Source organism: Halichoeres trimaculatus, unplaced genomic scaffold, assembly GCF_033239565.1.
Source record: "Halichoeres trimaculatus isolate MK-OKI-2021-1 unplaced genomic scaffold, fHalTri1.1 fHalTri1_scaffold_2, whole genome shotgun sequence".
Taxonomy (NCBI): Eukaryota; Metazoa; Chordata; class Actinopteri; order Labriformes; family Labridae; genus Halichoeres; species Halichoeres trimaculatus.
This window is the reverse complement of record NW_027437180.1, coordinates 5,325,200-5,349,615: the sequence shown is the minus strand read 5'-3', so window position 1 is coordinate 5,349,615 and position 24,416 is coordinate 5,325,200. Positions and strand designations below refer to the sequence as shown.

The 24,416-nt window shown below is 40.6% G+C and overlaps 2 protein-coding genes and 2 non-coding genes across 5 annotated transcripts; 3 read left to right on the top strand and 1 right to left on the bottom strand.

Annotated features, from left to right (window-relative positions):
• The first annotated feature begins 508 nt into the window (after positions 1-508).
• trnai-aau (transfer RNA isoleucine (anticodon AAU)) lies at positions 509-582 on the top strand. The gene has a single exon. It is a non-coding gene; the product is annotated as a tRNA-Ile (tRNA).
• Positions 583-1,128: 546 nt separating this feature from the next.
• Positions 1,129-1,200, top strand: trnaq-cug (transfer RNA glutamine (anticodon CUG)). The gene has a single exon. It is a non-coding gene; the product is annotated as a tRNA-Gln (tRNA).
• Positions 1,201-1,363: 163 nt separating this feature from the next.
• exosc9 (exosome component 9) lies at positions 1,364-10,003 on the bottom strand. Its single transcript, XM_074695204.1, has 12 exons — positions 9,818-10,003; positions 9,494-9,588; positions 8,048-8,167; positions 7,457-7,559; positions 7,187-7,324; positions 6,557-6,639; positions 4,043-4,175; positions 2,987-3,075; positions 2,751-2,897; positions 2,097-2,281; positions 1,893-1,964; positions 1,364-1,785 (listed from the first exon to the last, which is right to left on the bottom strand). The coding sequence occupies exons 1-11, from the start codon at positions 9,881-9,883 to the stop codon at positions 1,906-1,908; spliced, it is 1,218 nt and encodes a 405-aa protein (XP_074551305.1). The 5' UTR covers positions 9,884-10,003; the 3' UTR covers positions 1,364-1,785; positions 1,893-1,905.
• Positions 10,004-10,463: 460 nt separating this feature from the next.
• Positions 10,464-23,352, top strand: clgn (calmegin). 2 transcript variants are annotated; one of them, XM_074698458.1, is made up of 15 exons: positions 10,464-10,677; positions 12,513-12,806; positions 13,213-13,286; positions 13,402-13,460; positions 14,876-15,017; positions 15,605-15,686; positions 15,852-16,044; positions 16,312-16,501; positions 16,631-16,744; positions 16,856-17,012; positions 19,401-19,616; positions 19,716-19,832; positions 19,923-20,070; positions 20,164-20,303; positions 21,788-23,352. In XM_074698458.1, exons 2-15 carry the CDS (start codon positions 12,513-12,515, stop codon positions 21,860-21,862), a joined length of 2,001 nt encoding a protein of 666 aa, XP_074554559.1. In that variant the 5' UTR covers positions 10,464-10,677; the 3' UTR covers positions 21,863-23,352. The 2 variants fall into 2 exon arrangements, with proteins under 2 accessions (XP_074554559.1, XP_074554550.1); XM_074698449.1 differs by having other exon boundaries at positions 10,467-10,677; positions 20,158-20,303.
• The last annotated feature ends 1,064 nt before the right edge of the window (positions 23,353-24,416 follow it).

Below are 24,416 nucleotides of genomic sequence, written 5' to 3'. Positions count from 1 at the left end.
ACATTTATCGCAGACATACCCCACCAATCCCTTTCCATCCTGTTTAGATCCCCTTGCCTCTGCAGCAGATACTTTGGCTTGCTCATTGGTTAAAATACACTGTGCACCTGGGTTCTTTCCTCCTATGAGTGTGAGCTTGAAGATCACACAAATCAGAAGAGATTATGATGCCCAAGGAGCTTACATGCAGAAAAAATCCAGATAAGGGGATGGGAACCACATGCTTACCTAAATTTCACACTGACTTCTGATGATTGGCTGGAAAAAGTTTGCATAAAGTTATGGGGAAAACGAAAACTGTACAGGACAGCGTCTGAAATCTTCCTGAAGTGAAGGGCATGTGTGAAAGGAGCTGGAGAGTCAATTGAGGCTCAATAATGCACACTCACACCAGGCAATCTGTACTTTGCCAAGGTACCAAAATGAGAGTCCCAAAAAACTGCACCAAGGGGAAAACACGTGCATGTGGATTTGGATTATCAAATATACTGTCACCAATACTTCACATGGCCGGTTAGCTCAGTTGGTTAGAGCGTGGTGCTAATAACGCCAAGGTCGCGGGTTCGATCCCCGTACGGGCCACTACCTTTTCGTTCATTTGTGCTTGTGCTTTTGTTACGTGGGGGTGTGGTTACATTCCATGCCGTTGATTATCTTTATTTAAAATGATAATTTATATTTCAATTATAGGATACCCGATTTATTCATTCATCTACTCACCACATGTGTATTACATGGGTGCTTTTCTCTGACAAAATGAAAACATTAGACACGTTATTTAACTCAAAACTAAAATAATTGAGTCAAAAGATTAAGAAATATTAAAACATGTTTAAAAATATAAAATTAAGGGTTAATTATTTATTTACTAATTTAAAGTTGTTTAGGTTTTTAATTTATATAGAATTGTCTTAAATTTTGACATAGAAACATTTCATCTGGGTGACGTACTTGAAGTCTGAACCACGTTCCGTCGTTCTCCTAGGGGAAACTCACATTTTCCTCCGCCTCGATTTCTTGTCACATAAAGTACAGAAATTTACTGGAGAATAGCGACTAACATGCTTGATACAATTCATGAATGTTGTAGAGTTTATAAATCCAAAAATTGCCTCGTAGGCCAACGCGGGTTCCATGGTGTAATGGTTAGCACTCTGGACTCTGAATCCAGCGATCCGAGTTCAAATCTCGGTGGAACCTAGCTTTTGCAGCGTTCCGTTTGCCTCCCGTAAACTCACTTCCAACACCTATCACACCCTCTGCTCAAGTGAAAGACAGCTAGAAAGGCGAGGTGAACCACAACCTCAAAGCAAGTTGCCATTCTAGCGTTACACTCTGAACCATGCAGCAACACACAAAGCTATATAACCACATGCGTTGTTTCCAGTACATTATATTTGAAGTGTAAAAGAAAAAAATAAAATACCTGATACATTTTTTTCTTAATAACCAGGGTCCATACAAAAATACATCACATTAGAAACTGGTATCTAAAGACTCCATACATGATGGTGGTGGGCTTCTTGATCACAACAACAGCCTTTATTTGCATAACAAAATAACTCGTCCACAGTTTGGAATCAATTAAAGTTAATGATGAGCATAAGAGACAATTCTCAGCCATGGCTGGACACAATCCTCTAACCCATCCAGAGTTCTGCAGAGAAGAACTGCCACTGTCCTCGGCACTCTCATTGACATGTTCATTGCTGAAGTCAGACAGAGCGAAGACTTTCTTCTGTTTTGTCTTTGGAACTGCTGCCCCCTTGTGGTGGGGACTAGATCCTTTGTTTCCACAAGCAAGAAAAGAGATAAAAAATTAAACCCCTTAGATTTTTGTAGTGTGGTTCATAACTGTATTCTCTTCAAGCATAAAAAGACAGTGAACTTACTTTTTTCTGGATGTTATGGATTGAGTATGACCACCTCTTCTTCTTCACTGTCAGATATTTCAACTACATCTCCTACAAAAAAAAACTTTTCTTGTTATCCAAATCACGAATGTTTTCAGATGTTCAAACAAAATTCAACAATGTTTTTATTCTTTTTTTCATCCTTCATTAATTTCATCCTCTTTGAATAACTTCCTTCCTTACCTCCTCTGCTCTCTGGCTTTTCACTCTTATCCTCTTTCATCTGCACTGCTCTATCTTCCTTCTCTTCTCCACTATTATCGTTTTCCTCCTCTTCATCTTCATCATCCTCCTGCAGTCCCCAGGTGTTCTGCAGCCCCTGCCCTACCTGACCCACTCCGGGAACAGGGACCACTGGGGAAGGCACACTGGTATGTTTCATGAAGGAATCATGGGAGATACAGAATAAATAGTGACAGATTTTTAGAAGTTAGTTACAAATTTATAAAAGTGAGACTATCTCAAGATCACTTGTGAAAAAACGTTACAGTGCCTTTATGAAAGCACCAGATGAGCTTTCCTTCAAATACCTAACAGCTCCAGGGAAAAAAACAGTTACAGGAGGCCTTTCAAATGCAGTTTGGAAATTAAAAATGAGGACATTAAGTGCACACTTCTTGAGTCTCCTGTGTTTCTAAAAAAAAAAATCTGAATACACTGACCATATTATCTCAATGAGGTTTTAACTTCTGCAAAGGAACATTAATAAAAACTACTTTAACAGTTTTCTGCAGCATCGCTGGAAGGATTAAGTTAGAGTCTCTTAAAAACTGTGTTAGAGGCAACTTCATGCTAATGTAATAGAAGTTGATGTTGATCATGGTTATCAAAGGATACGATTGAGGCGGGGCTTCAGCATTCTGAAGGATGTCATTGGCTCTTTCTGTCACATCAGTCATCTCCACCGACGCCTCCTCTGTTTTCAGTGCTGTGATTCTCTCCTGAGGCATCGACTCCGCAAAGCCACACCTCTCACCCGCTTTCCTGGAAAACATCAGTTTAAAAATTGAGATATCTTTCTCCCGAAGAAGTCCGAAGAATATTTAATTAAGTGAAGTGGTGTTCCTGCTTACCGTGCTTTTTTGTCGTTCTCCAAAGCTTTGCTGATGAGTTCTGTGATTTCAGACACTTTGACACTGGCTATTTTGCTGCATCTCATAACCTTTAACAACACAGACACAGAAACACAGTCTTCAGGTGGGCATCCTTACAGGAGAAGAAAGATGGTCACACTGGAATTTAAGACGCAGTCTGTTTTCAGGGAGTTTTAAGGGGACAAAAAGGTTTCCATCTCAGCTGGCAATGTGCAGTTTCTGTGCAGCCGTGTAGCTCTGTTGAAATTTTATTTAATTCAATGTAAATCTTTCTTTTAAAATTCTGTTTGTTGGAAAAAAAAACTGGTTTTCCCAGTCGAGGGCAAAATATTATTTTTTTAAAACATTTTTATTGTATTTTTTGTTTTTCAGCTAGTCATGTGACGTCGGATCCCATTAATAAAGTGAAGTAACTAAATCCCATGTTTGGGAAAATGTGGCTGCTGATTTAGTCCATAGACATAATCATCACCAGTCATTTTTTTACATGGTCTGGTGTTAAAAAAGCAAACTTGAATTTGGAAATATCCAAGAATCACAATTTAAATCAAATTGGCACACCCCCAGAAAATACAAAGAATCAAACTGGGAGAAAAGCACATCGTCCCAGCCCTACCCAAGATCAAATCACAGACTCAAAGGTTGCTTGTTCTCTTAAACTGAAAATTAATTCTACTTAACCTAGCAATCAGAAGATGAATAAAAATAACATTAAATCCCCATTTTCTTAAGCCTATGGTTAAGTATGAAAGAGATAAGCAGTGAAAAAGTGATGCAGCCACCATCTTGCTTTGTACCCAGCCTGCCTTGAGCAGCAAAACAGCTGCTTGCTTCTCAGGCGCCCTCTTCTGGGTTAAATATCGTGAAACATTAAAGTAAAGCATTTTCCTTTTATACTGGTATAAAAGTTACACACACCGTGAAGGTTGCGAACAGTTTTTTCGATGAAGGTTTCCAAAGTGTGTTGTAGAAAGAACACCTCAAAGGTAAGAACAAATGTTGTGGATAACTGCTCTTAAGGCTGCAAAACGTCACCTGCTCCTTCAGCAGCATGATGCCCCCACTGGACTGGATGGAGCAGATCTCTCTGTGTTTGTTCATGGCGATCATCAGCAGGCCATCCATCACCCGCTCCTCACGCTCACAGGGGTCCACCAGCAGATACGTTCTGAAGGGGAAAGACGGAAAAGGAACAAGACAAAAAAAATTAATGTAAATGGAAAAATTATGTTCATATAACTTTCCAGGAACCTCGACTTCCATTTGGACCTGAATACTTCCCCAACTGTATGTATCTGAAATTTTACACCCGGTTTTTGTCTGCAGGGACAGCAAAACTTCTTAATTTTGTCTTAAAATCCTCATATTCTAATCTTTTTATCAAATTTTAGACATCTTACACCACAAAAAGGTGAAAGGTAGGACAGAGTTTTTTGTAGTGTCTGTGGCTGCTGACTGTCTCCAGTCTTACGATGAACAAACACAACTGTACACAGGGATGGGTACCAAATTAGGTACTTTTACAGGTACTGATCGAATTCTATCAAAAGTACCAGGTACCGATTCACATAAAATCAAAAGGTACCATGTTTAAGTACCTAAATCCATCCTAGTGACTGTGAGGGAGTGGAAGAGTAGGAGATTTTCCATACTGGACATGAACACAGCATTTCAAGGTTATATATTGAAGAATAAATATGTTAAATTGAAAAAAAAAATACATTTTATTATTGAACCAATTGATATTTTTTACCACATAAACACCAAAAGTAAGAAAATTGGTACAGTTGAGTACCGGAACCGATTGCCAGGTACGGGGTATCGGTACCATATCGTTTCAAATGTCTAAGGTACCCATCCCTAACTGTACACCACATTATGTGCTGTAAATTTACAGCTATGTTACACTGTTTTCCTTCATTTTCTTGAGGTGGTCATATTGTCACCTCTGTCATAACAACATTTGCAGACTTTAATGTTTTGCACTTTTTCTTCTCCCATTTTTCAAACACTGAACGAGCCTTTGATTTGAGGACATGACTCTCAAATCTAAAAGTAGTTCTTTAATTCTACAATGACCTCTTAAATTTTTCTAACCTGTATTTGTGGGGAAAGTGACAAACTGTATTCACAGTTCGTGGGTTTTGGAAGTGATTCTTAGCCCATGCAGTGGTTTCCACTACAGAGTAATGTCTGTTTAGAAGCAGAGCTCGCAACCACAGTTTAAGTTTTAAAGCTTGTCCCTTTCGCACAAAATCTCCCAATATTCTCTGAATCCTACAATGAAATTATATACTGTCCGTATATTATTCTGGAATAGAGTGATTATTTCCTCCCCCCAGTCTTTTAGATAAAGGAGGAGAACCTCTTCTGGCCATTATTTATGAAGAATTCACTATCTCTTCCCTTCATATGCTCAGTCATGTGTCTAACTTTTTCCAAATTAACCATGAGTTGCAAGATGTTCCTCCAACTGCTGTTTTTGGCATCATAAAAAAATTGTGTTTTTTTGGTTGTTTTTATTTTTGCTTAGATTTAAAAACTGGTAAACATTTCTTTCAAATCTGATCTTTTTTTGGAAAAAGGGGCTGTTGTTTTTTATTGTGTGTAATGTGACTGCGAGCCCTAAAGAACGAGTTAAAAAGCAGTTTTGTCTCGTTAAAATGATTTCAAATGAAGTTATGCAGCTGTATTATGGCTTGCTGTTAAATTGTTGTATAAATACACATAATCACATTAGTGCTGCTCAGTATAACGCACTAAAGGTCAACAGCAGCTATGTGTTCATTAGGGCTGGGATGATATGCTTTTCTCCTGATTAGATTCTATTACGCTTTTTGATGCACTTCTTTGTTATTTTCCATTTTTTCAAATTTTAGTTTTGCTTTTTTGACATTAGACCATTCGAAAAGATTTAATGATGGTCATAATGTCTACCGACCATAACAAGAGCCATATTTTCCCCAAAAAATGCACATCACATGTGAGTCAGTTTTTAGGATTTGTTTAGGGGATCCGACATCATGTGCCTGGGTAGTTGAAGAAAGACATTTGGCCCTCTACTGGAGAAAAGAGTTAACTTTTTTCTAACTCAGCTTATAAACAAAAACTAAAATAAAGGATTTGATTTGGAAAAAAAAAATCAAACTAAAAATTTTGATTTAAAACTCATATAACAAAAAATCCTGATGCTCATGAGAATGTTGTTTTTCTCGCACCCCGAGCATTCATCCTTTGTGATACTGTAATGAAAGTAAATTAAAGGTCCCATATTATGCAAAGATCACTTTATTAAGTCTTTTAGTGAAAATTCATGGGTCTTTGGCTTTCCTCCCAGCCCACAAAATGTGATATTTAATGACAAAACCTGTATTTAGTAGTGCTTGCGAATGTAAAATCCTGACCCAAAACGAGCTGTTTGGATTTTGGGGATTTGCCGACGTCAGCGAGTCCATTTTTTGACCAATCAGGAGCAAGACTGACCTGATTGGTCCACCGGAGCAAATACTGCTGCAAAGATTCTGCTGTAATCAAGCACTGTTGTCTTACCCTTGTTGGAAGAAGGCGAAGCTGACACTGATCGGCATGTGGTAGATACTCAGAGGAATAGGGTCCCTCTCCTCAGGATTGTACTGCAAGGCAGAGAAGAGAAATACAAACTTACAACCAGAAACAAACAAGACAGTAGTTGAAGTAAAAAGGGAGAAATTTTCTTTAACAAATCTTCTTTAAGGTTCATTGATTAATATCTATATGATGGAGCAGTAATTGTTTGGGGCCTTCTCCCAGTAGATTCAGTGATTCTGTCTGTCTGTCTGCAGTTGGCTTACCACTAGGGCTGGACAATTAATTGGATTTTAATCGTCATTTCAATTTTGCCATCTGACAATCATAAAAACAATATAATCGAAGAAAAAAAATTAATATGCCACACAATGTAGATGTATGCAAGTTCCTGTGCTTCATAGCTCTTCTGTGTTCCATGTGCAGCCGCAGCGAGTGTGTGTGACTTATGTGTATCAACAATACTGTATGTGCCACTTTCTGGTTCTTTAAAGTTGTGTTTAAATCAGTACTGACGTTTTTGAATAAATGAATAATTGTGTTCATTAATTGTGATTTCAATATCACTTAAAATAATCGGGATTCTTATTTTTACCATAATCACCCAGCCCTTACCACTGTGACTTCCTCCCCCTGGATGCCCACATCAGGGCGTCTGAAGTGACATAGCGCGGTGATGGCAGCAATACTGGCAGCATCCATCAGGTTCCCATCGTGATTCAGCATGTGAACATCAACTCTGATCTGCCACACCTGATGAAGACATACACCATCATCATCATCATCATCATCATCATCACCACAACCACCACCACGGAGGATCGGATCCTTTTCTCTTTTTTAATCATTTCTGTGTGTGTATGTGTGTGTGTGAGTGTCTCTTACCTTTTCTCCAGACACCACGCACAGGGACTCTGTATCTATGCACTTTGAGTTCCTCAAGCATCTCTCCAGCTGTCGGTTTAGCTTCACTGACAGCTCAGACTGCCTGGAGAAAGTAGAAATCCCACAGATGAGCATAACTTTCTGCTCACAGGGTTTGAATAAATGTAGCCTGTTCAAGACAGACTCCTCTGCTGAGACATTTCCCTCAGTCATACCCAAAAAAAATTTAATGATGTAATTAACAAACTTTGGGAGTGTGAATGAAATCAACCAGGTTAGCTAAGTCATCAGGGTTAGTTCCCACGAGTATCTGTGAGAACACCTACATAACCTGTTTTGTTGGGAAGATCAGGCTGACAGTTTGTGTTCTCATGTACATCAGAGACCGTGGATTATGAGACCATGTCTATAAAATAAGCCCTATATGTATAATGTTTTAGAGTTCCACAGTTTCATTTAGCAGACACTTTTGGACAAAGTGACATACAACACAAGCAAGAATTAAGACTGAAGGGAAAACCTTAGCTAATGTGACAAAGTGCTACAAGTTATTTGGCGGCAGGAAGTGACGAAGGAAGTCCTTGTTCTCACCTTCCCTGTTCAAAGGCTGGTGAGGCCATAGGTGACAGCTCAATGTTGAAGAACATGATCCCCTCGTTTGGTCGACTGTCTTTAGGAGCAACCAGTTCACACGACACCTGTGCCATGACCCTGCAGAGTGTAACATATCCATATTTCATGATCAGATAAACTGTATCAGTTCATTCCTAAGAAGTACATTTACGTACGGTTTGCTTTTATTGCACTGGTGATTCTGCACTCTACCTGTGTGGTTTCAGAAACTCTTAAGCCTCGCAGGCTCTCATTCTCATGGACCAAAAAAAAGGTAATTTTATATGACTTCATTTTAAATTTTTCTCTCTCTTTCTTCATTCTTCTTTCTAATCCCGACACAATCAAGGTAGATGGATCAGGTCTAACATGAGTTTGGTTAAGCTCAAGGTTTCTGCCTGTTAAAAGAAAGCTTTTCCTAGTGAATGCTGCAAATGTTTGAGTAATAATAAGCAGGTCTATAGCTATTGATGTTTTTGGAAACTGTCTTGAGATCAGGGCTTGACATTAACACCGGCCAACCGGCCAAATGCGGGTGGATTTCGACAGTGGCTGGTAACACCGCCGCTCCCACCAGCCACTTTGGCGGGTTGAATTTTATCTCAAACATGGAGCAGAGAGACGAGTAAAAAGATGACTTTGATGATGAAAGCTCTGAGGAAATTTAATTTACCTCTCCTTCATTGTCATTCTCATGAAAAAAGAAATTATTTTCTGATTACAATCATTAATAAATGTTTAAGCAGACAGTGTCTCTTGCTGAGTTTTTATCAGTTCAATTAATCCCCTTTACCATTTTAATATAAGCAATAACAAACTACTATTTTAATTACTATGTCTTAATAGACTGCATATTTTCATATAAAAGAAGCACAATGTTACACACAACTTTATCAGAGCTGAATACCTGATTAAGGACCTGTGGATTTTAACATTGATGTAGTCTTGTTTTGAGTGTGCATAGGGGTCATTTACATTTAAAGAGGTTGTAAATTTTTTTAAGTAAACTTTTGCATGTCATCATCGGCTTTAATCATATTGATCATAATTATCCAACAACAAATTGTGGCCAGTGAAAATACTGAGTGGCTAGTAACTCAGGAATACCACTAGTCACAGTGGCTGGTGAGCAAAAAAGTTAACGTCAAGCCCTGCTTGAGATAACATTTTTTTGTGACTGGGCATAATGAAAATTATAGATTGATCAGTTGATGTCTGTGTGCTTCGTAAAATAACTAACAAGACATCTTCCATTTTAAACTTTGCACTCACAAATAAAAAAAAAAGGCTTGGACTAAGTACAGAAACACTTTCTCAAAGATTAATAACTGGAATGAAAAAGAAGTATGTATGAACATAGTGACTGTTATTTGGATCAACTGATAAAAATGTAAACACTTGTCAGAAATCTGCCAAAGCACTTACTTTGTTTTCCCCAGATCTACAAAACAGCACCCATAGTCTGTCCCAAATCTGATCTTCATCTTTCTGTAGTCATAAGTCTGTCGTCCATCTAGGCGCTGAAAAAAAGTTAAACATGGCACATTAAAACAACTATATTGGGACTATTTTGGAATATAAACATTACCAGACTAAAACATGGAAATGTGAATACACTCGTCTATAAATCATTGAGCTATCAAACCATGTTTCAGTTTGTGGAAGTTTTAACTGTTCAGATACAAAATGTTTCATCGAACATTTAATCTGCAGCGGGACAAATTGGAAACTGTTTAAAATTCTGCTCACCTTTTTCTCTTCGATGGCTTTCAGCAGGAAATCCCGCTCACAGTTAGACAGCGGCGTATCCTTCATTCTGCAGATAATAAAGTGACTGTAAGTGTACTTCAATATCTATATTTTTCTGCGATTTCAGTGCTCCCGCAAGGCATGCGGCACTACACCACCATCAATATAAACTTTACCCCGGAAGTACATGCAACGTTCACAGTCGAAAGACCAAGAGGTTATCATTAATTGGTTGCGAATCCGTAAGTTTTGAGTGATCACCGTAATTAAAAAGGGATTACAGCTTACTTAAAACGTCAGAGAATTTACGGTGCTGCGTTTTTGTTTCGTTATAAAAAAACCATTAAGCCATTAGGCTTTTACTTTGAAATCCTGGAAAACGGTACGCTTTTGATGCGTTTAATGACTTATAATAAACTCGTAAGTCGGAGTTCTCGACGTATCCAGTGCTAATAAAAATTCTGTCGCGAGCTGCTGGTCCCATGGCGTATAAGAAAACAGAACACAATAATGTGTGGGCAAAATACACACCTCAGCTCTGTCAGTTTCCAAAAGGCTAATTCCGAAAGTTTCATCTGCTTCTGTTTGAATAAACCGTCAGTGGTGCGTGAATGCCTCATCCACGCTCAGTATTCATGCAAATTGCGCATGCTTATTAGCAAGGACTCGCCAACGTTCATGGACCGCGCAGATGAACCGTTATCTTTAACGCTCCGGCGTCTCCATTCGATCGTTGAGTATTCATGACCGTTAACGTTTAGCCTAAGTTTGTGCAATTAGTGGGCTACACTCTCCAGAATCTTCCTCCTTTTTGCAGTTTTTATATAAGGTTTTTTCCCCCTGCGATTTCAAAGCACAAGGTTTGTATGCCTGCACTCATTCATTCTATCCATCCCTGCCTTTGCGACATCATTGCTAATTTAGCGAGCTAGAGCTATTATCCACTTGTTTCTATGGTCTTTCTTAACATTTTGGGGTACTGTGTCCTGTAAATGAAACTCTGAAGGTTGAAGGTTTATTTTCAGGCCATGTTTGACTTGTATGCTCCTCATTTAATACAATTAGTGTACGAATTCATCTTTTGTTATGCTAACGTTTGCCTGTAATGAATGGCGCGCCGTACAGCTAGCCGGTGTTTCGGTTCAACTGGTGACCCTGTTAAAAAGCGACTTTCAACCGAATGCGTCATTGATTGTGGTTGTCATAACGGCTGTTGATAGACGATAGGAGATGTCGCAAATGTATTATAATTAAGTTATTTAATGAAATGCTGGTGTATATTCTTAACATATGCATCAAATGGAAACGTAAGGAGAAGGCATTCTTAATGACGTATCGAACAGCTGCTGTAATAGGGAATACCACATAGTCTGAAAGTACCCGGTTGAAATGGTCACACTTTCAAGCGAAACACCGGCTAGTAGGCTAGCGGAGCAGGTGCTGTGGCCAAAACCATGCATTAAAAATAGTTTGGGCATCTCGGTGTTCACGGGCAGCCATGTTAACTCAATGAAACGTGTATTGAAGTTTCATCAACGTATGTTTTTATACAACTGGGGTGGAACAGGGATACTCTCAAATTAGACCATCTGGTTCTGTGCTTTGTTTGTTTTAAGTCAACCAGAGGCTGGTGAAGGACCTTTTCTCTTTAGTATAAAACAGTATGGTCTCTGAAGTGTAGCTGAAATAAAGAATAAAATGCATTTTGAATATGTGTTCTCAGTCAGCATCCGATGTTTACTGTGCGGGACCATGCAATGGCCCAATCAGTGTCTTTTTTAATTTTTAATTTTTACGATTTTAATTGGAATAATACGTCGTTATGTCTGATAAAACTGCACCATAGCAACTGCTACACGTTTCTGATTTAAACAACACATAGGCTTGTATATATGTAACTGTTTATTTACAATCAAGACCAAACTTCAAGGTAGGACAGCCTCAAATAGTGTTCCTCTTTTATCATCTCCTGTTTCTAATCAGAGGCTTTTGATCCCTCCACGCAGCAGCAATGTGGGAGGTAAAGTGAATTTAGAATAAGGGAAAGCATGATGCTTTCAAAATGTTGCCACTCACAACTAAAGTGAGCAGGTGTGGCTCAATCAATAGAGGGTCCTTGAAGTGTTTGTTTAGTGTAATGCATCTCTGGATCGTACCATTGTTCAGCAGGGACTCTTCATGGTTTGAAAAGCAGATGAGTGCTCACAAAAGGATTGTACTATGGTGGAGCTGGTGCCATAAATTAGGATTGAAGGGGGTCTCAGAGAAAAGGCTGCAGAGACCACAGCTTGGGGTAGATGCATCAGATATCTGCATAGAGGAAATCTATCTCTTTATTGTGTATGAAAGCAAAGGAGGGACAGGCTCAGGAAGATGTGTGAAAACTGTGAAAAGATTGTTATTGGAGAACATGTCAGGAAGCACTGTGTGCTAATGTGACCTCAATCCTTCTTAATATTCCTCTGTCTTGCTCTCATGCTCTCATTCCTCCATCTTTTTATCCTCCATCTTCATACGCTTGTGTTTTCTATTTATATCACTGACCCCACACAAACATCCAGCTGCTCTCCAAAAATAACATTTACCTCATGCCCACCTGCCTCTTTCCTCCCACACTACACCCTCTGCTGCCCTTATTTAACTCTCCTTTGTCCCTCCTGCTCTCACCTCTCCCTCCCTCTCGGTCTCTGTACAGATGAAGTTGGACCGGGGCTGGATGGGGCTGCTGCTCCTCTTCTCCCTGGCTCTTGCAGCTGTAGCTGCTCAAGAGAGTCGGATGGAGACTGATTTTTCCGTTGATGATGACAATATGGGCCTGGACGAGGAAGAGTTAGAGGCTCTGATGGGGGAAGAGGAAAGGGGGGAGGAGGAGGAGGAAGAGGAAGAGGAGGAAGATGCTACAGTGATGGATGAAGACAACTTTGAGGAGGCAGACAGCAAGGACACGATGAAAGAGACGGATGGAACAGATGGAAATGTCTCCTTCCAGGTCAGAGTCAGAGGTCAATGAGGCTGCACAGATCTGTTAATCTGTTCTTAAATGTATGTATGGGGACAAAAAATAAACTATAGGATGCTGTTTTTCTGTTTTGCCATTTTATACACTGCCTCTCGAAAGAAATGAAAGCATATAAACCAGATTTGAAACCATTGTTTGTTAATGGCCTGTTAAGTGGTGTTAGTGTTACTGTTTTGGTGGATTCATGCATGTTTAATGATGTAATTGTTTTTTTAGGAATGTGTGTTTGTAAAAGCTTGCATCCGCAAAATGTTCCTGGCACAGACTCCTGAGAGGGTGTCTATGGCTTTATAACAGCTTTTGGGGAAAACAAACATTTTTTAAAAAATGTGTGGCACATCAGCTTGTAATATTTGTTTGTTTTTTTTAACCCAAGGTGACATACAAGACCCCGGTTCCAACTGGAGAAGTGTATTTGGCAGAGACATTTGATGACGGATCACTGGATGGGTAAAGACTAACTACAAACACCATAACACAGCATGAATGTTTAATGCCTGCTGGGATACATGAGCCTTTGGTGGGACTGAGTGACCGAGGAACTTGTTGATCCTGATCTCCACAGATGGCAGCTCTCTAAGACTGTAAAGGGGGACGCAGATGATGACATTGCTAAATATGACGGTATATTCCTTTTTTTTTTACTTTGTCAAACATTATTAAAGCGTCTTTCATACAAAACAGTGTTCTACAAAGCAAATCAAAAGAAGGGGTATGATATTAACTTGAGAAATGGATAAAGTTGTAAAGATGAAGTGAAAATAATAAAAGCTAAAAGAAAGAGAACAAGGAAAAACTTAGTAAAACTATAAATATTTAAATAGCATAATGGGAAAGATAAAAAGCTTAAAGTGATACTCCGGGATGGAGCAAGTTGGGTCCTATCACAAGGTTTAGGGCAGAAATTACCCCTACAGCAGTGATTTTGTGCCGCACCAAACACCCCCTCCCTGCTCCTCTAGTGGTTTCCTCTGCACTCAGACGGGGCCATATTTTACTTGACCAAAAATACAAATAAACGGACTCCCACCAAAAAAATCTGATATCGATCTATATTCACGCTTTATTCAAAGTGAACGTCAGGTTGTCCTCGCTCTCATAACCACTCATCTTTACGGTGTTATTGCATAATTCATCCTGGCAGACTACCTGCGTTTGTTTATATCTGGCACGCCGCGCGTGTGGACTGATACACTAAGCGGCGAGCGCCTCGTAGCCAGCTGTGGCTCTGCAGCGGAGATTGCGGCGTTTTACGACACGATGAGAACTAGAGCCTTATTTAGCGGTGTTTTTCTGTGAAAGTAACGCGCTGAAAATTCTCTAAATAAAGCGTGAATGCAGACAGATATTAGATTTTTTCGGTGGGGGTCTGTTTATTTGTGTTTTTGGTCAAGTAAAATATGGCCCCATCTGAGTGCAGAGGAAACCTGCAGAGGAGCAGTGAGGGGGTGTTTGGTGCGAGCGCCCTGGGCTTCTGCTGCACAAAAACACTGCTGTAGGGGTAATTTCTGCCCTAAACCTTGTGATAGGACCCAACTTGTTCCATCCTGGAGTATCACTTTAAGGCAAAAAAACCCACTCAAAATAGAATTAAAAAGGCAATATATGAAAGAATGAGAGTTAATAAAGAATAAAGATTGCAAAGCAATCTTAAAAAATATAAAACAAAGTCAGACCATCATAAAACACTAGACTGAATGGAAAGGTCTTTATTTATGACCTTTGAGGTAGCCATGTTTTCAGCTCCTTTTACATAAACTAAGATGTGTGGTCTTTTATTTGTAGTGTTTGCCCCCATACTCATTGAACTAAATAAGACTGAACTTGGTATGTGCAGGAATATAAAAACATGATGCCTCAGAAACACTGATGCAGTGCTTGGTTTGTTCTGTTGAAAACTGATAGTGTCTCAAGCTGAGACCACGTAAGCCAACGCTCCAAAAGTAAAGCTGTCAAATAAAAATCATCCCGTGACCAGTTTCAGCGGTCATCATTTGTACACGGTTTGTAAACTTTCTTCACTCGTCTTTCCTCTGCAGGGAAGTGGGCCGTGGAACAGCTGAAGGAAAACAAAGTGCCAGGAGACTTAGGCCTTGTTCTGAAGTCCCGAGCTAAACACCACGCAATCTCTACCATGCTGAACAAACCCTTCGTCTTTGAGGATGATCCTTTGGTCGTACAGTAAGTACAGACGGTAACACACAAACACAAGTAGTATCTGTTTTTGTTTATTCCTGTGGAAGGATTAGACTTGGAAAATTAACACTGATATATATGAGTTCATGAAACCATCATGAGGAGACGACTGCACAGCTCTGTTCATGAAATTATTTCCTCTGAGGACAGACTTCCACCCATCCACCTGTCTGTGGAAGTTAAGCTTGAGCAGGTCACATGCCGGCTGCAATCTGACTCAATCAGTGGTATTACTTTAACATAATAAGATTTTTTTGATATTTCATTTTGATAATGAAATATGGTGCAACATTAACATATCATGATTAAAAAAAATCATTTTTATCCATTTGTTTTTGAGAGAAGTTTCGACTTCATAAGAAAGTTTTCACACTGTTTGAATCAAATTTCTTTCCAAGTTTACCCTTTTGTCATCACACCCTGAAATGACTTGAATTCATGTCAGTAGTATTTCTTGGCAAGAATAGGCATTGCCAGTTCTGTGGGCCCCTTTTTTGTCACCAAGACAAGCAAAATCCTCAATTTTTTTGTGTAAACTGAGCACAGGACACGTGTTGTTGCTCTGGTTTCAGGTATGAGGTGAATTTCCAGGAGGGAATCGACTGTGGTGGAGCCTACATCAAACTCCTGTCAGACACTGATGACCTCAGTCTGGTTAGTCTATTTTTTCTTCTACCTGACGTTATTATAATGTTAGTTATAATGTTAGTTTAGACATGCACGGTAAGCTGTTATTTCTCTCTTTTTCTGACTTTTCACTGGTTGTCCAGTCAGAAAAGTTTAATCTCAACTTAAAATCGTGTTTCCTCTGCACTAAAGGAGCAGTTCCAGGACCGCACACCATATACCATCATGTTTGGACCAGACAAGTGTGGTGAGGATTACAAGCTGCACTTCATCTTCCGCCATCAGAACCCTCTGAACAAAGACCTGGAGGAGAAGCATGCAAAGAGGGCTGACGTAGACCTCAAGAAGTTCTACACCGACAGAAAGACTCACCTCTACACTTTAGGTACGCCGTCTGTTTGGGAAGAATGGGTTTTGATGCTTGACTTTCTTAACTTCTTTTAAAAGGACTTAGGTTTGTAACTTCCCTTGGTCTCTCTTAATAAGAAAGTAATGTTGATTGAACAGAAAAGAAAAAAAATCCAGTTGTTCACATAATCATTTCTTTCAACCTTCCAAAAGTATCAGAATCACTTTGAAGAAGTGCTGAAATGACAGTGGCACCAAACCCTACTCACGTGTACATCTAACAGGTTGGTTTGTTTGTTGTCAGTTCTGAACCCAGACAACAGCTATGAGATGTTCATTGACCAGTCCAGCGTGAGCCGCGGCAGCCTGCTGCATGACGTGGTGCCTCCAGTCAACCCACCCAAAGAAATAGATGATCCCAGTGACTCCAAGCCAGAGGACTGGGACGAGAGGGCCAAGATCCCCGACCCTGAGGCAGTGAAGCCAGATGACTGGTGACTACATCCCTCAAACAGAGCACATTTGGTTGCAGATTGGACATGTTTAAATGTTAGGGCCTCAGTGAGCTCATTAATGATGATCAAGAACAAAGATGGAGATGTGTTTGTGTGTGTGTGCCTCAGGGATGAAGAAGCTCCAGCAAAGATTGATGACCCTGACGCGCTGAAGCCAGAGGGCTGGCTGGATGATGAACCAGAGTTTGTGTCTGACCCTAACGCTGAGAAACCAGAGGACTGGTAAATGAACACATCCAGCTCTTAAACAAACACACAGAACAGCCTTTGAATTATTTTACAGTGTCAGTAACAGAAACTCCACCAGGGTTCACATCTCTCCTCTGTGTGCAGGGATGAAGAGATGGATGGTGAGTGGGAAGCCCCACAGATTCCTAACCCAGCCTGTGAAACGGCTCCTGGCTGTGGAGAGTGGAAGCGTCCTCGGATCAACAACCCACTGTACAAGGGGAAGTGGAAAGCCCCTCTGGTGGACAATCCCAACTATCAGGTAACCGTTACTATGACTACGCCAGGAGCTGTCAGGCTTCATAGGCTTGATTTTACCACATGGGAAACATCAAACAACAAAGTGATATTTGTGTTTGACTCCTTGTTTGTTATTGTCCTCATCTTTTTTTCTCCGTATGTTCACTCAGACAACGACTTTCTATGCTCAAGTTCAGGTTTAATACCTAATCCAGGGATGTGGGCCTGCAATTCTGAGATAATTCTTAATTATAAGTGAGGTGAACGTGTTTAATATTAATGACCAGAAATCCTGAGAAGAGATTCCTGAAAATTGCAAAGCACCACAGTCTGTTAGCCAAAACATCTGGGTCTGCCTTCAGCAGCCACAGAAAGCTGTTTATTTGATCATCAGAGAGCCAAAATAGTGATCACACTGCAAAAAAACTGAAATCTTATCCAGTGTTTTTGTGTTATTTTAAGTAAAAAGTGTATTGTCATACTTAATATGAGCCACTCCCAACTAATCAGTCCAGAAAAAAATGTTGTTCAAGTTATCTAAGGAAAATAATGAGGTCTGAATTGCTTGTGACAAGTAAAAAAAATTCTGCCAACTGAACAAGAAAATTTTGCTCGAAAATTTGCTAACCCATTAAAACATTTTTTGAAATTTGTTGCAAGCAATTCAGACCTTATTTGTTGTTTGTTTTTGAATAACATAAAATAAGACATTTTTCTGGGCTCCTCAGATGAAAGTGGCTCATATTCGGTCTAAAAAGACATTTTCTACTGAAAATAAGACAAACACACTTGATAAGATTTCAGTTTTTTGCAGTGCATGAATCTTGTTTTAAGTGAATTGTGTAACCAAGTTATGTCACGACAGGGAAAAGGCAATGACTCAGTGATGTTTTTTATAACTCTCCAGTGACATTATGTTATTGTGACTATTCAAGCTCCACTTACAGTATCCAGGTAAAACTGGAGACAGCATCCTCATGTTTTTGGACAAACCCCACCTTAAACCAGAAGAGATACTGTTTTATTTGTGTTAGTTCTCAGAAAATGTTGTTGAAGCCCAACCTGGGAGCATTTTAATTACCTTCAGTTGATTTTTCTTTATTTTTGTCCGAAGGGACAGTACTGCCTGCTAGGGCTAAACAATTAATCGAATTTGAACTGACATTGCAATGTAATAGAATGCAATCTTCAAACCGCAAGAAAGAAAAGATAAGGTTTTAAAGTGCATTTAGAAAATGCACTCCACGTGTTGACATATTTCAGTGTTTGAGCCAGATATAAGGTCTTATTTACGGGATTCATAGAGGAGAGGATTCATGGTTATTTTTCAAATCATTGTTCATACCAGGCCTGCTGTTCTGCAGCGCTTTGTTCCTTTCCCTGATTTTTTTGAAGTTATTCAAGGATAATTATATTACATGTCTACAAGGTTTAAAGTTAAACCAAACAGTCACTATCCTGCTGTGATTGTTGTAGTTAAATAAAAATGTGTTATTCGTATCAATTCTTCTCATTACAGCTTAACATGTTGACTTGGTCTACAGGAAAGACTTGTTTATATGTTGACAGTTTCTTTTATTGTGTTGGTTGTACTCTAGAGTGAGTTTTTGTTTGTGTTTAGTGAATAATGCTGAAGATAAGTACTCACCCAAAAATGGCATGCTAAATTGCAATCGCAATATTGGTCCAAAAAATTGCAATTAGATTATTTTTAGGGGTGTAAAGGTACATGTATCCATGCCAAACCGCTCCACAAGGCCGTTGGGTTCGGTACAGTGCTGTATTTGAACAAGTACAGTAAGTTTACGTTAGCCGCTGCACATGGCTCTTTAATATTCACATGAGTACTCGTCTATGATTGGCTGAGCAGGGAAGGCGTTTTAATATTCGTGAGGAAAGTGGTCTGTGATTCGTGCTTTGCGATCACGTGCATATCATGTGGACGTGACATCTCACAGTGAGCCGATCAGAAGATGAATATCAAAGAGCTTCCGTAGCCACAGCTTGTGTCTGAATTGTGCATCATGGCTGCTGCTAACGACCAACCGGAGCTTGAAGAGCCCCCCCCCTCGCTGTATAATGGCAAGTTTTTGGTTTAATAAACACGCTAAACAAGCAAATGGTTTTGCGTTGTTCCATACTGTACCGAAAATGTCCCAAACCGTGACCCTAAAACCAAGGTACATACCGAACCCTGATTTTTGTGTACGGTTACACCCCTAATTATTTTCCAAAATTATTCAACCCTACTGTCTGCAGTTGATCATGGATTTATTGTGGAAGAGAACAGTGGAGGACTCACCAATATTACACTAAACACCGTCACAATCCCACCCCTGACCCTCCCTGTGTGTTCGAGCACCAGCTGAGCGCACACTGTGAACTCTTCCTTCTAATTCTTTCTGTCCAGGGAGTCTGGAAGCCTGGAAAGATCAATAACCCGGATTATTTTGAGGACCTGCAGCCGTTCAGGATGACACCGTTCAAGGCTCTAGGCTTGGAGCTGTGGTCCATGACCTCTGATATCTACTTTGACAACTTTATTATCACATCTCACAAAGAGGTAGCCGATCGCTGGGCCTCCGACAGCTGGGGGCTGAAGAAACTGGTGGCTAGTGCTAACGAGGTCAGTGAGATGATTTGTAAGGGCAACAGAAACACTGCTCAGCATTCACCACAAAAATCTCTTGTTTGTTTGATCATTTGTTTTTTCTTGATCCTCCAGCCAGGGATCTTCGCCCAGCTGATGTTAGCAGCAGAGGAGCGTCCGTGGCTCTGGGTGATCTACATCCTGACAGTGGGCCTGCCCGTAGGACTGACTGTGCTCTTCTGCTGGCCAAAGGTAATGTCCACCTCAAGCCGCATTTATTCATCTGATGATCCCAGAGAAGCACACCAGTTTAAAGTGATGATCCCTCTATCTGTGTTGCAGAAACCAGAAGATGACTATGTGTACAAGAAGGTGGATCCAACCCAGGCTAGTGTAGAGGAAGAGGAAGAGGAGGATGAAGAACAAGAGGAGGCTGCTGCAAATGAGGAAGACAAAACAGCTGAGGCTACAGAGGGAGCAGAAGCTGCAGGTTAGACACACGGGACACCTCACACCCACAGTCCTGTTCTTTCCTCTCTGTGATCATCTTCACATCTCCTCTCCCTTCTTTATAAAGCAACAGAAGAAGTCGAGGAAGAAGAGGAGGACGAAGACGAGGAGGATGAAGCAGGAGGCGACAGACGAGAGGAGGATGCTGAGGAAGTAGAGGTGGTGAACGGAGAAGAAGAAAGTAAAGCTCCTGAGCAGACATTAGAGGAAGAGGTTGGTGTTATTAGTCATGTTTACATGTGACTGTGGGCAGAGTTACATCCCCATGTTAATATCAACTATGAGATTAAAGGGGACATATCATGCTGATCCCTGATTTAATACTTATAAAATAATAAATTTGAAAACAAGACCTTACACCCCTTGAATTTTCAAAAGATGAGATATTGTATTTTTTCTGATATCCTAGAACGAGATTTGATGCCTCTGAAAATAGGTCATTGACATTTGGCTTCGAGATTTCGACCTTTGTGACGACACGAGGATCCTTTCTTTTTATTGGAGTAATCTGATAAAGCAGCTCCTCCTCTGTGATGTCAGTTAGTCACACAACCGCCACCGAGGGATACACCCACCAAGAGCCGAGTATAAACGTATAAACTATGCATGTTACAGTACCGCTTTGACTCACCACACTGAAGCATCCTGAGATGATCTGTGTCGAGGTGGATTTTCTTCCTCCTGAGCTGCAGAACCGTCCGGGTCTGACTCGGGGTCCAATACAAAAGGACGTATCCTACACTCTGCCATTTTATCAGTGCTATCAATGCCTTACGGTGAAGTTTTGGCAAACAGCAAACTCGCTCGGTCTGCTCCATCCAATATGGCGATTTTGTAAATACTGCCATGCTGCAAAAACCGCCCCCTGGCTCTACCCCCTCCGCCCCTCTGATAGAACTGACCAATCAGAGCACAAAGGGTTGTGACGTTGCGAGGTTACTGGAGGTCATTCTCCAAACAGAGCGTTTCAACGAGATCTTCAGAATGGCCTAAAATGAGGATATTGAGAACGCTATTGTGGGGCAATGAAGGAACTAAATGACTTGTACTGAGGGCAGAAATGCTTTACAGGCATCCTAGTCTGGCATAGTGAAAAGGAGAAACAAGCATGATATGTCCCCTATTAAAAAGCACAATCAAGTTGTGTTTTAGAGAAGACTGTGTGCCGCAAAGAGAAATACAGCCACCGGTGCACAATAAGGAACGATTCTTTCGACCAATCAATATGCTGCGGTGTTGTAGCTCCACCTTTGGAGATTGGATTGGTTTAGTCTGGCACCCCTATGGAAAGGTTCCAAAAAGTGGGACAGCTCCTCTTGGTTATTTGGGGGTTTGTCCCAGGATTAGTCTGTGAAACACCATAAAATGCATGCCAAGCCTAACCAAACTGAACTGAGCTGCTTGGTGGAAATGGGGCTAAATTTACTTCAAAATGAGCAAAAATGCTTGCACCTGAAGTAACTCATTTTAGGAAATTAAAACACTGCAATATCGCAGCCAGTTTGAATACATCAAAAAAATTCTGACGCATGAAAAATATTCTTGTTTGTGTTTCAGTGACTTTACTGTCAGAGATACTGATTTTACGTGTTACTGTATTTTTTGGTCTTGAAATGTTTCTTTACAATGTTAATCTCATCTGTGTGACAATCTGCTGTGTTTTTGTTTGTTTTTTCAATTAAACTTCCATCAACAAGCCGAAGGAGGTAGAAGACATCACAGAGGAGAGCCACAAACAATCGGTGAGGAAAAGGAGGGTACGGAAGGACTGAGGAGGTGACGCCCCCTCGTCTGCGGTCTTCTTGCTCCCCTGGTATGGAGGAGGCTGGAAGGAAGGGCCCTCTCTGCTGCTGCTCCCCCTGGTGTGTGAAGCAGCATGAATTTCCTCCAAAACCACCTGGTAGCCTGCAGTCTCCCTGGCTGCCCCATCCAAATCTCGTCCATCCCTTTGGCTCCATAGTCTCCCAAACCCCATCCTGACACAGCCCGTCTCTCATCTCGTCTCTTTCTCGTCTGCTTGTTGATTCAATAAATTCTATTGAGATTTTGTGCGTTTAGCAGTTCCCCAGTCTGTCTCGCGCTCCCAGTCGTTTCTCCTTCTTCTCCTCTCGATGCCATCCGTGTCTAAGCGCCTGCCCAAGACGATCTGCCTCTCACACCTCAGTCCCTGTTCACCCTGTCTCAGTGGGTCTTGTCTCTCATCATAGATCTGTGTGTGTCCTGAGTGTGAGGGCAGCAGCTGCTCTGCTGCTGCCTGTAGTCATTCATACCAGTTTTATTCCACCCTCCCTGACTGCCAGATGTAGTTCCTCTCTCTGGGTGTCTCCGTCTCGCTTCATGTGTGACCTCGGATGAACCCTCGAGTCTCCTGGAGTATCAAAAGCGCAGAGATCTCTGGCAGTCATCCAGGGTTGATAAAACCGTGGTTACATGCATAACCTTTGTTTACTGTGTATCGTAGGGGCCACATCTCAGACTCAGACTTTTTTCTCATGTCCTTCGTTTGAGAGAACATGTTCAAGGACAGTTCAACAGAGTTCAAAGTTCTATTGTTGGAGAAGGTGAAGCGAAGCTGCGAAGAGCAGCTGTGAGATGACGCGGTTCATTTCAGCTGATAAATCGCCTCAGTTTAGGTTTCAAGTTTTTACCTCTTTAAAGATGTTGATCTGTTTAGATTTAAGGTAGTTTGTAACGAGCACCAGTTACTTCTTTGTCTTTTACTAAGTTATAGCAGCTCAAAACTTGAGAATTAGCACTGATAAACATATTTATTGGAATGTTTTTGTTTTGTTTTATGCCGGTAAGAATTTAAAAATGCAGTGTTTGAGTGAAATATAATCTACCACTGATGTTTGATTCTGAGCCTGTCTGTTTAAATTGCTTCACCAGAGTAAAGTCGATGATCAAAATACTGAGTTTTGAAGCGCTTGCAGCTTAAAACAGGTTTTTAAAAGCCTTGGCCATCCAGTGTCAGTGAGACATTTCGATTTCCTGCTTTAGCAAACGGCTGCAGATGAAACCTGAAGGGGTCTCAGACAGCCAACACACAGCAGTGCTTTCTCTAGATGAAGGATCTAGAGACAAATACAGTTTGAATCCTGGACTGATGCCTGGAAAAGTTGTTGATGCTAATTTATTTGTTTTTATATTATTGTTCAAGCTTTTGTAGTTCTTGATTTTGCCAGATGTTGGCAGATACCCCCGTTTACATTTGTTTGCAAATTGTACATTGCTATTAAAGTAAAACTATTTAATACAAAAACTGTCTGCAGTCTGATTCCATTATGTGGTAGGTTTGTTTTATTTATATTTTTCTGTTTGAAAAAGTGTTGGAAATGAAGATAACAGATAAGTTTCTGTTAAACTAACTTTTACTGATTATACACAACTCCTTTATGCAGCAATTTTTAAAGGATAAGTTTGGTTTATACAGCTTTTACATTGTTTATAGAATGAAGTCGAACAATATACTCACCCAGAAGGCTTTCCTGATCCAAGCAGTGCTTCAGGAGATATTTAGATCTATAATGGGATCCAACGGGGCATAGACAGCGCTGCTCATTAAACTGCATTAATCGTCCGAAAAGTCGTGTTTTTCACCAATATTCCATCATGGTCTGCTCCGGGTTAGTCCTCTGCTGCAGTCTGTGTCACTCCAGACAGCGCTGTGTGGCTGTACTGACCTCTGAACTGACAAAGACTTTGTTTACGTTAGCCCCTCAAAGAAAGGAGAAAGTGGAGTCAGCTCTCCAGAGAGTACTGCGCATGCGCGGTGGGGCAAACGTAAACAAAGTCTTTGTCAGTTCAGAGGTCAGTACAGCAACAGTGACACAGACTGCGGCAGAGGACTAACTCGGAGCGGACCATGATGGAATATTGGTGAAAAACATGAGTTTTTGGACGATTAATGCGGTTTTAGGAGCGGCGCTGTCTATGCCCCGATGGATCCCATTATACGGACGTCCGCTGCACGATTTTGGATCTAAATATCTCCTGAAGCACTGCTTAGATCAGGAAAGCCTTCTGGGTGAGTATTTTGTTCTACTTCATTCTATAAGCAATGTAAAAGCTGTATAAACCGAACTTATCCTTTAAGGTTTAGATTGTCAGTAACTTTATAAAGTGTGTAAGTTTTTAATAATAATCAGCCACCTGCTGTGTTGGCTATCAGAGAAACAACCTGGGCTCAGGTTCTGGTAAACATGGCTCTAATTACCTCACCACCTAGCTGCCAGAGCTGTCTCAGTCTTGGCGAGAGTCTCCGAGTTGGAGCAAAGAGTATCTCCAAAATCCAGGAAGTTGAGAAGCACAGTGACACAGGTCTCC